Source organism: Salvelinus alpinus, chromosome 21 (assembly GCF_045679555.1).
Source record: "Salvelinus alpinus chromosome 21, SLU_Salpinus.1, whole genome shotgun sequence".
NCBI lineage: Eukaryota > Metazoa > Chordata > Actinopteri > Salmoniformes > Salmonidae > Salvelinus > Salvelinus alpinus.
This window is the reverse complement of record NC_092106.1, coordinates 19,533,442-19,550,343: the sequence shown is the minus strand read 5'-3', so window position 1 is coordinate 19,550,343 and position 16,902 is coordinate 19,533,442. Positions and strand designations below refer to the sequence as shown.

The 16,902-nt window shown below is 43.0% G+C and overlaps 1 protein-coding gene across 1 annotated transcript in view; it reads left to right on the top strand.

Moving 5' to 3' along the window:
• LOC139547976 (trafficking regulator of GLUT4 1-like) overlaps positions 1–15,630 on the top strand; it is a 31,660-nt gene extending 16,030 nt beyond the window's left edge. Inside the window, exons 2-3 of the mRNA XM_071357231.1 lie at positions 12,364–12,490; positions 12,833–15,630. Of these exons, the coding sequence (XP_071213332.1) occupies positions 12,364–12,490; positions 12,833–12,843 (138 nt within the window). The 3' untranslated portion in view covers positions 12,844–15,630. The remainder of the gene's footprint in view (positions 1–12,363; positions 12,491–12,832) is intronic.
• The last annotated feature ends 1,272 nt before the right edge of the window (positions 15,631–16,902 follow it).

Below are 16,902 nucleotides of genomic sequence, written 5' to 3'. Positions count from 1 at the left end.
ATGTATTTCAAGGCCTACCTTCAAACTCAGTGCCTCTTTGCTTGACATCAAAAGAAATCAGCCAAGACTTCAGAAACAAATGGTAGACCTCTACATGTCTGGTTCATCCTTGGGAGCAATTTCCAAACGTTCATCTGTATAAACAATAGTACGCAAGTATAAATCAAATCAAATCAAATCAAATCAAATCAAATTTTATTAGTCACATACACATGGTTAGCAGATGTTAATGCGAGTGTAGCGAAATGCTTGTGCTTCTAGTTCCGACAATGCAGTAATAACCAACAAGTAATCTAACCTAACAATTCCACAACTACTACCTTATACACACACACAAGTGTAAAGGGATAAAGAATATGTACATAAAGATATATGAATGAGTGGTGGTACAGAACGGCATGGCAAGATGCAGTAGATGGTATAGAGTACGGTATATACATATGAGATGAGTACTGTAGGGTATGTAAACATAAAGTGGCATAGTTTAAAGTGGCTAGTGGTACATGTATTACATAAAGATGGCAAGATGCAGTAGATGATATAGAGTACAGTATATACATATGAGATGGGTAATGTAGGGTATGTAAACATTATATTAAGTGGCATTGTTTAAAGTGGCTAGTGGTACATTTTTACATAATTTCCATCAATTCCCATTTTTAAAGTGGCTGGAGTTGAGTCAGTATGTTGGCAGCGGCCGCTAAATGTTAGTGGTGGCTGTTTAACAGTCTGATGGCCTTGAGATAGAAGCTGTTTTTCAGTCTCTCGGTCCCTGCTTTGATGCACCTGTACTGACCTCGCCTTCTGGATGATAGCGGGGTGAACAGGCAGTGGCTTGGGTGGTTGTTGTCCTTGATGATCTTTATGGCCTTCCTGTGACATCGGGTGGTGTAGGTGTCCTGGAGGGCAGGTAGTTTGCCCCCGGTGATGCGTTCTGCAGACCTCACTACCCTCTGGAGAGCCTTACGGTTGTGGGCGGAGCAGTTGCCGTACCAGGCGGTGATACAGCCCGACAGGATGCTCTCGATTGTGCATCTGTAGAAGTTTGTGAGTGCTTTTGGTGACAAGCCGAATTTCTTCAGCCTCCTGAGGTTGAAGAGGCGCTGCTGCGCCTTCTTCACAACGCTGTCTGTGTGGGTGGACCAATTCAGTTTGTCCGTGATGTGTACACCGAGGAACTTAAAACTTTCCACCTTCTCCACTACTGACCCGTCGATGTGGATAGGGGGGTGCTCCCTCTGCTGTTTCCTGAAGTCCACAATCATCTCCTTTGTTTTGTTGACGTTGAGTGTGAGGTTATTTTCCTGACACCACACTCCGAGGGCCCTCACCTCCTCCCTGTAGGCCGTCTCGTCGTTGTTGGTAATCAAGCCTACCACTGTAGTGTCATCCGCAAACTTGATGATTGAGTTGGAGGCGTGCATGGCCACGCAGTCGTGGGTGAACAGGGAGTACAGGAGAGGGCTCAGAACGCACCCTTGTGGGGCCCCAGTGTTGAGGATCAGCGGGGTGGAGATGTTGTTACCTACCCTCACCACCTGGGGGCGGCCCGTCAGGAAGTCCAGGACCCAGTTGCACAGGGCGGGGTCGAGACCCAGGGTCTCGAGCTTGATGACGAGTTTGGAGGGTACTATGGTGTTAAATGCTGAGCTGTAATCGATGAACAGCATTCTCACATGGGTATTCCTCTTGTCCAGATGGGTTAGGGCAGTGTGCAGTGTGGTTGCGATTGCGTCGTCTGTGGACCTATTGGGTCGGTAAGCAAATTGGAGTGGGTCTAGGGTGTCCGGTAGGGTGGAGGTGATATGGTCCTTGACTAGTCTCTCAAAGCACTTCATGATGACGGAAGTGAGTGCTACGGGGCGGTAGTCGTTTAGCTCAGTTACCTTAGCTTTCTTGGGAACAGGAACAATGGTGGTCCTCTTGAAGCATGTGGGAACAGCAGACTGGGATAAGGATTGATTGAATATGTCCGTAAACACACCAGCCAGCTGGTCTGCGCATGCTCTGAGGACGCGGCTGGGAATGCCGTCTGGGCCTGCAGCCTTGCGAGGGTTAACACGTTTAAATGTTTTACTCACCTCGGCTGCAGTGAAGGAGAGCCCGCAGGTTTTGGTAGGGGGCCGTGTCAGTGGCACTGTATTGTCCTCAAAGCGGGCAAAAAAGTTGTTTAGCCTGTCTGGGAGCAAGACATCCTGGTCCGCGACGGGGCTGGTTTTCTTTTTGTAATCCGTGATTGACTGTAGACCCTGCCACATACCTCTTGTGTCTGAGCTGTTGAATTGCGACTCGATTTTGTCTCTGTACTGGGACTTAGCCTGTTTGATTGCCTTGCGGAGAGAATAGCTACACTGTTTGTATTCGGTCATACTTCCGGTCACCTTGCCCTGGTTAAAAGCAGTGGTTCGCGCTTTCAGTTTCACGCGAATGCTGCCGTCAATCCACGGTTTCTGGTTTGGGAATGTTTTAATCGTTGCTGTGGGTACGACATCGTCAATGCACTTCCTAATGAACTCGCTCACCGAATCAGCATATTCGTCAATATTGTTGTTGGACGCAATGCGGAACATATTCCAATCCGCGTGATCGAAGCAGTCTTGAAGCGTGGATTCAGATTGGTCGGACCAGCGTTGAACAGACCTGAGCGCGGGAGCTTGTTGTTTGAGTTTCTGTTTGTAGGCTGGAATCAACAAAATGGAGTCGTGGTCAGCTTTTCCGAAAGGGGGGCGGGGGAGGGCCTTATATGCGTCGCGGAAATTAGTATAACAATGATCTAGGGTTTTTCCAGCCCTGGTAGCACAATCGATATGCTGATAGAATTTAGGGAGTTTTGTTTTTAGATTAGCCTTGTTAAAATCCCCAGCTACGATGAATGCAGCCTCAGGGTGTGTGGTTTCCAGTTTACAAAGAGTCAGATAAAGTTCGTTCAGGGCCATCGATGTGTCTGCTTGGGGGGGAATATATACGGCTGTGATTATGATTGAAGAGAATTCCCTTGGTAGATAATGCGGTCGACATTTGATTGTGAGGAGTTCTAGATCAGGTGAACAGAATGACTTGAGTTCCTGTGTGTTGTTATGATGATCACACCACGTCTCGTTAATCATAAGGCATACCCCCCCGCCCCTCTTCTTACCGGAAAGATGTTTGTTTCTGTCGGCGCGATGCATGAAGAAACCAGCTGGCTGCACCGACTCCGTTAGCGTCTCTTGAGTTAGCCATGTTTCCGTGAAGCAGAGCACGTTGCAATCCCTGATGTCTCTCTGGAATGCTACCCGTGCTCGGATTTCGTCAACCTTATTGTCAAGAGACTGGACATTGGCGAGTAGTATGCTAGGGAGTGGAGCGCGATGTGCCCGTCTCCGAAGCCTGACCACGAACACCATGGGACCACGCAGCCGTCATACCGCACAGGAAGGAGATGTGTTCTGTCTCCTAGAGATGAACATACTTTGGTGCGAGAAGTGCAAATCAATCCCAGAATAACAGCAAAGGACCTTGTGAAGATGCTGGAGGAAACGGGTACAAAAGTATCTATATCCACAGTAAAACGAGTCCTATATCGACCTGAAAGGCCTGAAACCTGAAAGGCCGCTCAGCAAGGAAGAAGCCACTGCTCCAAAACCGCCATAAAAAAGCCAGACTACGGTTTGCAACTGCACAAAGATTGTACTTTTTGGAGAAATGTCCTCCGGTCTGATGAAACAAAAATAGAACTGTTTGGCCATAATGACCATCGTTATGTTTGGAGGAAAAAGGGGGAGGCTTGCAAGCCGAAGAACACCATCCCAACCGTGAATCACGGGGGTGGCAGCATCATGTTGTGGGGTGCTTTGCTGCAGGAGGGACTGGTGCACTTTACAAAATGGATGACATCATGAGGGAGGAAAATTATGTGGATATATTGAAGCAACATCTCAAGACATCAGTCAGGTAGTTAAAGCTTGGTCGCAAATGCATACTTCCAAAATTGAGGCAACAAACTCAAGGTATTGGAGTGACCAACACAAAGCCCTGACCTCAATCCTATAGAAAGTTTGTGGGCAGAACTGAAGAAGCGTGTGCGAGCAAGGAGGCCTACAAACCTGACTCAGATACACCAGCTCTGTCAGGAATGGGACAAAATTCACCCAACTTATTGTGGGAAGCTTGTGGAAGGCTACCCGAAACGTTTGACCCAAGTTAAACAATTTAAAGGCAATGTTGCCAAATACTAGTTGGGTGTATTTAAACTTCTGACCCAATGGGAATGTGATGAAAGAAATGAAAGCTGAAATAAGTCACTCTCTCTACTATTATTTTGACATTTCACATTCTTAAAATAAAGTGATGATCCTAACTGACCTAAGACAGGGAATTTTTACTCAGATTAAATGTCAGGAATTGTGAAAGACTGAGTTTAAATGTATTTCGCTAAGGCGTATGTAAACTTCCGACTTCAACTGTGTACTGACCAATAGAATGTGGTTAAGATCAGTGATATTTTCAGGGACGTAACATACAACTGATGAAGGTGTGAAGTTGTTGAGTCAGGTGTTTCAGTGAACTCTTACACACCAGGGTTTCCTACCCCTGCCCTGCCCTTGGGCTCCATTCCAATACTGTAGAAATGTATCCTACTGTCCTTCCTCCCTTAAAGTGGTAACTGATCTTATGTGACTAGATTGGTAGAAATTAGGTCGTAGTGGAACTCTCAATCTCGCCTATCAGATCATGTTAGATCAGGGATTACTTCAAGGAGGGAGGGGAGGAAAGGAAACATTTTAGAGTTATCTGAATACACACTGGCATACACACACACACACCAGGGTTGGGCTCAATTCGAATTGAAGGCATTCAATTCAGGAAGTGATTTGAATAAAAATAGCTTCTACTTTTCAGTTTATTGAGAAGTCATTGAAAATAAATGCCTTTTTTTAGATTATTTAAAAGTAATTTTAGTTTACTTCTCGAATTGACTGCCTTCAATATGAATTGAGCCCAACCCTGATGCACCCATGCACGCACGCACACACACTGTCCTGGCAGGCCCTCCCTACAGTACAGTAGATCTCCTCTCCTCCAGGCTAATCCCATCCCTGCGACCACACTCCTCATTATTAATGACAGCAGCAGGCTGGAGGGAGGGAGAGCACTTTTTTAGAGACTCACAGCTCTCCATCTCCTCCTTCTTTCTCTCTTTCTCCCTCTCTCGCCCTATCCTCCCTCTTTCTTTCTCTTCCTTCATCTCTCTCTCTCTCACTCTCCAGCCTCAACTGCAGTGGGAACAACTGCAGAGCTTGGGAGGGGATGTGTGTGTGTGTGTTTGTCATGTGGGCTTGCCGGGTTGTGCTGCAGAACGACAATCACATATGTGGGACAAGAGGCCAGGTTTTTGCTGAATTTCACATTCATCAGGAAAATATGAGCAAGTCATCCTAGGGCTGTGGCGGTCACGTCATTTCGTCAGCAGGTGATTGTCAAGCAAATAACTGTCGGTCTTACGGTAATTGACCGTTAATTAACATAAACACCTTTAGCATCTTCTGGCTTCCACACAAGCCTTGTCTAATAAATCCATGTAGTATAGCCTACACCTTCACAATAAATCCATTATTTATTCTAGACAGGTCTAAAGAAGCATGATATGACGAAAATGTAGTCATTTCAGAAGAAAAGAATAGCGTACTCTGAGTTGTCCTGATGTGGCTATGCCAAATGGCTGTGGGCTACACTAGTTCATTTAGCAGACAAGATTTGCGCACAATTCTGTGGCATTATTTTATATTATTTTGTAGTATGAAGAATACAATAGAACAAAGCTGAATAAAATATACATATTTTCTCCAAACGATTTGAGGGAGTGCGCACGTGCGGCTATTCTGTGTTGAGCGGTTAACAAAGAAATAGGTACTCCTGTATGCTTAATTTAGACTTACTAACGTAACTTTAGTTGTTCTACAAACGTTGGGCTATATGTTTAGATTTCTAATACATTGTAAGACTGCATGATGAGACTCGAATGATGATTTGAAAAAGTCACTTGAAAGGCTGTACACACTCAAATAGTCTCTCATTCACAATTTGACAAGCACCTGTCACAGTGGCGGTTCTAGACCATTTCAACTGGGGGGGCCAAGCTGGGGCCAGTTACATTAGACGTTATTGTTGTCATATAGTTTTCTTCACTGCATTGCAGGCATTAGCAGGCAAAAGACCATGTTCATAATCATCATCGTTGCCAATGTCTAATAACGGATGTAAAAAAAAGAACGATAGCAAAAATGAGTTATGTAAAAATTATTTCATACTCCACATTTAGGGGGGCCACAAGGGGGCCCCTCCCAGAACCGCTAGTGGCACCTGATAATGCTTCGAATTTCACGGCGGCATCCCCTTTGTGGCCGTAATGCACCCTAAAAAAAAAAAGACATCAGGGTGCAACTGCGCGGGTCCTTATCCAATTCCGAGGTACATATTTGAAGAACTATTATGCTATTTCTTCACATTATAAGCGCAACAATGCACACATGGTAGTAGGCTATAAGCGCAAATGTTCCATTATCAGAGAACACCATTATAAAAAGTGATCACAAATGCAATTATGCATCTAATGCTTTTATTATAAAGGTGCATTTTTATGGTGAAAATGATCTTCCCCAAACTCACACACCGCTTATATATGCCAATGGATTAATGTGCTTAATTTTAAGAAGTTATTTAGCCACTTTAGTTGTGATACAAACCTATTTAAAAAATATAGGCCTATGGGCTAGTCTACATGAGGTGTGCGACTATGATTAGAAAAGTCACAAAAAAAAGGCATTGTTTCTTACGCTGGCCATTATTGACAAGTGACTTTTCTTGATTTACTCTGGTCTTTACATACACTAAATAAGGTATGTGTGACATTTGTTTTGATTTAGAATGGACCATTATCATGCACCTGTATTGAAACAGGGGCAGTGGGAAATACGTAATCTATGCACTTAAATAGCAAATGGAGGACGCTTTTCCCGTGGTTAATTTTCATGCCAGACAGGTAGGCTGTACTCCTGTTGTAAATACAAGAAATGTGCTTAATATTAGGAAAATTGAGAAATAAATATAGTAGGCCTAGCCTATAGAAAGCTGAGGGGATCCTCCTCTTTTTATTAGCAGCCATCACTGTTTTCTCACTCAATTTCATAGCCTATAGAAATGTTGCTAACATGAGCTCATGGGCTCGCATGAAGTGTTTGATTCGATTTTTGAACACATTAGCATTGATGGTAGAGTGATTAGGGGACAATAGAGTGCTGAATACCAGGCAGTTAGCATGTTTGGTAGACTACTAATGACCAGCAGCAGCATCAGAGCTTGGAGAAGCCTAATTAACGTGACTAAACGGTCATGTGGAATTGACTGCCTTCATGACTCGTGACTGCCGGTGTAGCGGTAATACGGTCACCGCAACAGCCCTAGGTCTCCCTCTCCCTGTATATCAATACAACCGTCACCTCGACTGAAGGCTCCTTCCCACCTACTAACACACACACCAGAACTTAAGCTAATTTCTCTTTCTGAGAATACAGCCGATTGGTTGGTGGTCTCTGACCCAGGCTGTTCTGACTACCAGTGCGAGTTCCCACTGCAGAGACAGAGGCAGCGTGGAGACTCATGGGTAGAGGGAGAAGGGAAGGGAGGAAGGACAGGGAAGGGGAGGAGGGGAAGAGGGATGGAGGGAGAGGAATGAAGGGAGGGATACACAGAGGAAATGAGGGATGGAGAGGGAGAGAAAGAGGGAGAGAGGGAGGGAGGGGGAAGGGTAGGAGTGTTGCTTCCTGCAGTGATAAAAGTATAATCTCATCCATCCCCCATGGAGGGAGTCTCTCCCAGTGCTCCATCCCTCCCCCTCCTGTCTCCCTCCCTGTCCCTCCTCCCAGCCCTGAGCATACAGACCTGTCATCCAGGGAGCTCTTCCTACACACACACATAACAGGGGATAACCAGGGAAACACAATGGTTCAAAGCTCTATTTCACAGAAACAATGGCTCGCTCACACAATGCTCTACAGTACCACTGAACTACAATGATGTTCTACCTGAGAACTAAAATCTGAACATGTCATGTTTGTGTCAAAGGCTCCAGCTTCATGAAGATGCTCTATTGTGCAATGGTGTTTGAGTCGCTTCGTGTATCAGCAAAATTGCTTGAGATGATTTCATGTTCAACCTGCAACTGCATCAAATTGATTCGTGTTACACAGGCTTTAAATGAGAATATCTACAGGTAACTGCCAAAATAAAGGAAACACTTGAGTAAATGAGGGATACAAAGCAGGTGCTTCCACACAGGTGTGGTTCCTGAGTTAATTAAGCATTTAACATCCCATCATGTATAAAAATGCCCAGTTGTCCATTATTTTGGCTACAATGACTAGAAGAGATCTGTGACTTTGAAAGAGGTGTCTCAAAGGAGAAGTTTTTTAAAATTTATTTTACCTTTATTTAACTAGGCAAACCAGTTAAGAACAAATTCTCATTTTCAATGACGGCCTAGGAACAGTGGGTTGTTCAGGGGCAGAACGACAGATTTTTACCTTGTCAGCTCAGGGATTCGATCTTGCAACCTTTCGGTTACAAGTCCAACGCTCTAACCACTAGGCTACCTGCCGCCCCAGGAGGCTTAAAGTGTGTGTGTGTGTGTGTGTGTGTGTGTGTGTGTGTGTGTGTGTGTGTGTGTGTGTGTGTGTGTGTGTGTGTGTGTGTGTGTGTGTGTGTGTGTGTGTGTGTGTGTGACCAGATCCCAACCCAATTAAACACTTTTGGGAGATTCTGGAGCGGCGCCTGAGAGCGTTTTCCATCACCATCAACAAAACACCAAATGATGGAATTTCTTGTGGAAGAAGGGTGTCGCATTCCTCCAATAGAGTTCCAGTTATATGCCAAGGCGCATTGAAGCTTTTCTGGCGGCTCCTGGTGACCCAAAGCCCTATTAAGAAAGTTTTTGTTGGTGTTTCCTTTATTTTGGCAGTTACCTGTATATTATACATTGATATTTGGGCTGTGCAATTTGCACATATACTGTTGTGTATATGCCTTTTTGATGTATTAGTCATGTATTAGTCAACCATTGCAGTTTTGTTACTCATACCACAGAGCATATTGAAACAGTAGACTATGTTACTGTACCAAACAGTAAATATAGTATCACTGGGCTAAGCAGAAAGAATGGGCTCATTTGAAGGGTTCTGTGCCAGATCAGTCCTGATGAAGACCTACAGCATCAGAGGATGTTTTTAATATTCATAGCTAAAATAATGACAGTGTTCTGTTTAAGATGATGATTTGTATTCCTCCCTGCCCACTCTTAAACATAGCTATCACCCCGAGTTCTGAATTACAATGAGGCTGCCGCTACGCACACAGCATTAAGCATAGCTAGTCACTGCTCTAACATCAAGCATTATCAGGATTATCAAGGAGATGGTGAAGAAAGAGTCTAGAAGTGAGATCACCATTGTACCAGAGCCTCCAATCATCTACTCAGACATCATGGTTTAATAAAGGCTAATTGAATTCAGCTATATGTAATTTCCCGCCAGTTAGAATACTTTGAAACTGTGTCCTTTCATTCCTCCATTGTGTGGTTAAACCGATCTGACTTTGATATAAATGAAAACAGAGACCCTCATAGAGGCCAGTCCAGCACCATGGACAGCAACCACATGCTTCTTGAAGTACGTTTGTTTCATGCTCAAATAGTATATCTGCGGTTAGCATGTTGTTGTTTTCCTATATCTTCTTTGAGATGATTGGTTAGATTTTGGTTTATAAGCTGTTGGATGTGGTGATGACAGAAACAGATAATTCACCACTCTAACCCAGTCTAAGAGGCTGAGGTTGGCCACTGAGTGTCGAGGTGATGCCTGTTGAGTAGAGATCTGTTTGTAACTATTGATCTTCATAATGCAGTATAGTGGAGTGGGGGTTGTGTGTGTGTGTGTGTGTGTGTGTGTTGCATCCGTGGAAACAGTGAGGGGTTAAATGTGGTGTACTAGGGAAACCTGGGTAATTGCAACCTGGTGACATCAGAGGTTAGTTGTCTTTTGTGTCTCTTGGACAGTCAGGAGGAGAGCGAATCAGGTCTCAACTATGGGATTTCTACTAGTGACTTGTCACGATCATCCAAAGAGAAAAATGAACGGCTGTTATCAAGGAGATGGGGAAGAAAGTGTTTAGATGGGGAAATTCTAGGGAAGCCTGGGTAATTAAATACATCAATCTACACATAATACGCCATAATGACAAAGCAAAAACAAGTTTTTAGTAATGTTTGCAAATGTATTCAAAATAAGCAGAAATACCTTACTTAAGTATTCAGACCCTTTGCTATGAGACAAAACATTTTGCTCAGGTGCATCCTGTTTCCATTGATCATCCTTGAGATGTTACTACAACTTGATTGGAGTCCACCTGTGATAAATTAAATTGATTGGACATGATTTAGAAAGGCACACACCTGTCTATATAAGGTCCCACAGTTGACAGCACATATCAGAGCAATAACCAAGCCATGAGATCAAAGGCATTGTCCGCAGAGCTACGAGACAGGATTGTGTCGAGGCACAGATCTGGGGAAGGGTACCAAAGCTGAGCCCGGACAAACTGAGCAGTCGGTGGAGAAGGGCCTTGGTCAGGGAGGTGACCAAGAACCCGATGGTCACTCTGACAGAGCTCCAGAATTCCTCTGTGGAGATGGGAGAACCTTCCAAAAGGACAACCATCTCTGCAGCACTCCACCAATCAGGCCTTTATGGTAGAGTGGTCAGACGGAAGCCACTCCTCAGTAAAAGGCACATGACAGCCCGCTTGGAGTTTGCCAACAGGCACCTAAAGGACTCTCAGACCATGAGAAACAAGATTCTCTGGTCTGACGGAACCAAGATTGAACTCTTTGTCAAGCGTCACGTCTGGAGGAAACCTGGCACCTTCCCTACGGTGATTCATGGTGGTGGCAGCCTCATGCTGTGGGAATGTTTTTCAGCTGCAGGGATTGGGAGACCAGTCAGGATCAAGGGAAAGATGAACGGAGCAAAGTACAGAGAGATCCTTGATGAAAACCTGTTCCAGAGTGCTCAGGACCTCAGACTGGGGTGAAGGTTCACCTTCCAACAGGACAACGACCCTAAGCACACAACGCAGGAGTGGCTTCGGGACAAGTCTCTGATTCTCTTTGTGACCCAGCAAGAGTCCGGATTTGAACCCATTCGAACATCTCAAGAGAGACTTAAAAATAGCTGTGCAGCGACGCTCCCCATCCAACCTGACAGAGCTCGAGAGGATCTGCAGAGAAGAATGGGAGAACTCCCCAAATACAGGTGTGCCAAGCTTGTAGAATCGTACCCAAGAAGACTCAAGGCTGTAATCGCTGCCAAAGGTGCTGAATACTTACGTAAATGTGATATTTAAGATTTTTTTTAAATACCTTTTCAAAAATCTGTTTTTACTTCGTCATTATGGGGTATTGCGTGTAGATTGATTAGAAAAAACAAACAATTTAATCAATTTTAGAATAAGGCTGTAACGTAACTTTCCGAATGCACTGTATAGTACCGTATAAAGCTGCCTTGTGTGATTTACAGTAAGGCCCACACTATACGATTCATCAACTTCAACCAATAACAACCTATAGGCTCTGCAGACTTTATTTTTTAAAATTTAATTTAACCTTTGTCAGTCAATGAATAGGCTTAACTGTCATTTTTAAATATTGGAAATACTTCACACATCAAGGATAATCTCTTGGTCAAGTCGTTATCGTAAAATGTTCAATAAAGTACCTGGCAAAAGGGTAAATAAATTAAAGGTCTGCAATGAAATGGTCACAAATTTTGTTGAGCGTTAGGAAATCTCATTGTTTGTGTTAAATTGCTTTTAAAGCAATTTCTCTGTGGGTTGATGGGCTAGCAGGTGATACATTTCACAGTGAAACACTTATCGAGGCTGAGTGAAATGTACAAATTCAATCATGTCCAAGTACGTTTGAGAAAAAGTTTAAAGTTGTAAATTGCAGTAAAACCATGTTCCAGTGAATCTCTGTATGGATTTAAGTGTTTCAGTTGTTGTAAGATTCATTTGTCCAACAAGAGCACAAGTCATACAGACAGGAAATAAGACATCAGACTACAAGATAACTAAAAGATGACATGAGACAAATGATATAGTTCAAGATTTGAGTTCAAGATCACAACTTGATTATAATTCTGACTAAGTCGCTCTGGATAAGATTGTCTGCTAAATGACCAAAATGTAAGAACTCAAATTGTGTCATGACTGTTGTGTGTCTCTGTGAGGGTGTAAATACACCTGGCCTTGTGTTGTGTGTCCTCTCCTCTCTAGTCCAGAAACAGCCTGCAGTCGGGAGACTTGGACGGAGCTAAGAGACTGGGTAAACTGGCTCGACTCCTCAGTGTTGTTTCCATAATCCTGGGTATACTCACCATAGTCGTCTGTGTAACGGTCTCTGGTAAGTAACACACACACACCGCTGCAGTGCATAAACACATGCACATACACGCATACTGCATAACAATTCCAAGGTAATATTTTAACATACATAAACATACACCAGTCTGTCATCAATCACATTGATGACTGGATAATGTGTGTGTCCTTGTGTGTGTGTGTGTGTTAGCAAATTTCTGAGCTCTGTGTGGATTGATTAAAGGCTGCAGCTATAGCAGGCTGGCTGTGTGGCAAGGAGAGTAACCCTCCTGCTGTTTAAGCTACAGACCAGTCTGCCATACTGTAGGAATGACTGGACCTTAACCTTTCTCTCTCCCCTTCCCCCCTCTCTCTTCCCTAACAGTAACGAAGTGACCAGTGTATAGACCATGAAACAAGAGCACTGCTGCAAGCCAAGCAGAGGATGCTGCATGGGGACAAAATCAATTCCGTTGATTCTGAGATAAAAAATAAGGCAAACAATTAAAACGTTTAAAGAGTAGGAAATACAGTAGCAAATGAATGAAACAAACACAAAAGATCCAGATATGCATGCATTAGATTCCACTAAAATTAGCTTGACGAAGAAAAATAAAATCCTTGATATAAAAAGTGTATTTTAAAAGAACGTTGGACGATTGACTTATGGTTTGAGGAACTCGCTACTCTCATTCGACTCTGTGGAGTAAAAAAGACTCTTAAAATTAAGAAGAGAGGGATGAACAGAGGAATGAAATTATAAACTTTTCTGTATCAAGAATGGAAGGAGACCTTGAAAATGAACTCCAAGCTTTGGACTAAAAACATCAAGACAGCTGAATAATAATCTGAAAATATACTTGGTTGACCTGATCTCCTGGATTGAAAGCATATACAACTATACAGATATATTTGCAATATCAATATATATAGATGAATATATCCATTTACATTTTATAAAAGTTGTGTATGTTGGGCTGAGCTGCGATGATTGAGACTGTTAAGTTAAGATGCCTGCCTGACCGGCAGTGGCTGTCGCCTGGTATAGGTTGCCGAAGAATGTAAAATTTGACCAAGGAACACAATTCAGAGAAGATGTTTTTGAATTTATGTTGTTTTTTTTGTAGGTTTTTTACAGGAAAAAAAAGAGACCACTTGACTGTAGATAGCCAACTTTTTTGTTTTGTTTGTGAATTCATATTTGTTTGTCTGTGTTTTTACTTTGGGATCAAACATGCCAGGTGCTTAGAGACTTGAGAGTGAGTTGTACATAATGTGTTTCAGCCACGTGTGGGTCGACTGTGGACTCCACAGAAACAGAATACCCCCGCCCTTTCCCCTGCCTTGCTGTGGGAGGGGTCTGACTATATTTATGTGCATGCCTACCCTCCCCATCCCTCCAACACCTCTCCAAACATCCATGCCAGAGCATGGGCATAAGTCTGAGGATATGCAATTTGTCAGAATAATCAATCACTCTCCCCTTACCCACTGACTCCCTAGCTCCCCCTCCAAATACAACCCACCCTACTCCAGTACCTTGTCTCATTACCTGGGACTGTTAACATAGCTTGTTGACTGAATGCATTTTGTAGTGCTACAGAGACCAACACAAATCCTTAACCTATTGCCACCCTGCTGTATCGGTATGACATGTATTTATATGAAGAATATATATATATATGCAATATTACATAGGCATGCTTTGGACTAAACAGTACCCAGGTTTTTGGATGCCACTGTAAGGACCTGCTGTAATGTTAAAGGAACATTGTTTTGAGGTTTGATTGATTAGCAGCAGTTCTCTCTGTACATGTACTGTAACACACCAATTTGTCTGTATTCAAATGTGCCACTATGCAATCTGGAATAAGTCAGTTTGTTCAGATTCAACTACGGTAACACAACAAAGGACTGTTACATTGACACACTTCAGATGTTTACTACAAGGTCATAACACCTCTTATTAAACCTTCATAACTACATAATGCTTCATAACACCCTTGTTTGGACTTATATTCATGTTTGTATTACTACTCATAACATTCTCCTGAACTCCAATTTGATCTCAATACTTTAAGTTGGCCAATGGTTCTTGATTCCACTGCTTGTATTATCAAGAGCTTATGTAGGTGTTAGCTGCACAAATGAGACCAAAGAGAGAATTATATGATAATGATTTGATTGCATTTATTTGGCCTGAATTTAAAATCTTCAAAGAGATCTAAAGTGATTGATAAAGAACCTGTAATTGGTGAAATAGGTCATAACATTTGAGGTCTCCTTTAGAGGATTCAAACTATGAAACCCTATTGGTTCATTCCTTGCTGAAAACCCCCCAATAATGCCCCTGTCTAAGCATGCAAAGCACTAGATCACTCCAGATCCAACCCAAAGCGAGCATTGACAAACCATTTCTAATCAGAAAGTCATAGCATTTAAAACCTGAACTCTTGACAATAGGTTACATTTTTTGGGATCTGTATTGTATTTCTAGAAACAAATAGAAATAGGACCACAGCTGGTGAATGACTCAACAAGGTCATGATGTTTAAAGGCACTGAACTCAAGACAGCCTTACAGTACATCAATGGGTATGATAAACTTGCTGCCCTTTTGGTTATACAAGTTATATTGCACAGTAGGAAGCTACTGTAGCCACAGCGTGCTTCACTAGACAGATGGGCTGAAGAGACATCCCTGTCTAAAGAGCTCTAATGTTCATCTTTGGGCAACAGGCATGCCTCAGTCTGGAAACTTCTCACACACTCCTAAAGTGCTTTTAGAAACCTGACTTTGGGGAGAAAGTAGATGGCTGCTCTATGGCATACAGTAAGAGCAAATGGCAGAGAGACCCCAATCCAGCAGGGGAAATTCAGTGACTCAGTTTGCCATTGAGACAAAATTCAACTTAATACCCATAAGACACATTTTTATGGTAATTTGTCTATCACATGAAATAGTTCCCACTCACCTTCCGCACTGTTCTATCACATAATTCTCTGACTGTCTTTCTGCTGCGAGATGCATTCGTGCTGTTCAGTGTCAGTAAACAGTGACTTTCAAAATCATGTCTATTTTTTTTATGTCCAGATTTTTTCCCCCTTTTGGATAGCATATGCTGGTTTCCATCTCTGTTGTGAACATTCTGCATGTCTGGAATAAACGTTACCATGCATGGTCTACGCTGAGTTGGACTGATTTATGTTGGTTGGTTTGGCTTTGATGAATGCGTGTGTGCTTGTTTGTGTGTTGAAGGACAGAGTGTAAGACAGAGGAATGGTCTAAGGGGAAAACTGCTGAGTAGTGTGTGAGAGCGAGAGTAAAGGGTCAGACAACCTGCCTTTTGAAGTGGCATCTGGGGTAAAGCTGCAGCAGCAGCTCCACTGACATAATGATCAAAGTCAATGTCCCTGACTGGAACAGAGAAAGGTGTAGAGCTAAACCCTCATGTTAACACACACACACACACGCCCTTTCACAACCACACTCCTTTTTTCTCTCACACACACATGATAACAGAATACTCAAAACGCTCACAGCACAGGGCTTACAAACACGCACCGACACACACCTCCAGTACTCTCAAAAATGCAGTCAGCACAAACAAATGACTACACAGAATCAACATTTTAGTAATTTTTATTAAACAATAAGATTGGGTCTCTTTACCTACAGAAGTAGCCCCTTGGTATGTCCTGCTGCACTGAAAAACTTAAGACGGGGATGAATAAATACATTGAGCCTCGCAAGTCATGTATACTTAAAAGGTATACAAAAGGTTTGCTTAATTTCTCAAAAAGTAATCTTCTGTTTTTGTGATGATGCCACATTTACTTCTGTGTGGTTCTATACGCCATTCTAACAAGATGGTGCCGGAGAACAAGGCTGACGTTTTACGTATCCCTAACCAATTGTGTTTTTTGTTCGTTTATTTGCATTGTTTGTAACTTCTTTAACTTATTTTGTACATAATGTTGCTGCTACCGTTTCTTATGACCAAAAATAACTTCTGCGTATCAGAACTGTGATTACTCACCACGGACAGGCAGAATCCTTTCTTCCCTTTAACGAGTCCGACGTGAATGATGTACTGCTTCCCCTGGAACAGGCCCAGATCATCATACTTTGCGTGAAGAGAAGGTGGAGAAAAAGGGGCCAGAAGGCGGGCTGCCTTCTGAGAATTCGTAGGCGATCGAATAACCCCCTACTTCCTCCCATTCTGCTAGCAAACTTGCAATCTTTGGAAAATAAAATTGATGACCTACATGGAAGATTAAACTACCAACGGGACATTCAAAACTGTAATATCTTCTGCTTCACGGAGTCGTGGGTGAACGATGACATTATCAACATACAGCTGGCTGGTTATACACTGTATCAGCAGGACAGAACAGCGGCGTCTGGTAAGACAAGGTGCGGCGGACTATGTATTATTGTAAATAACAGCTGGTG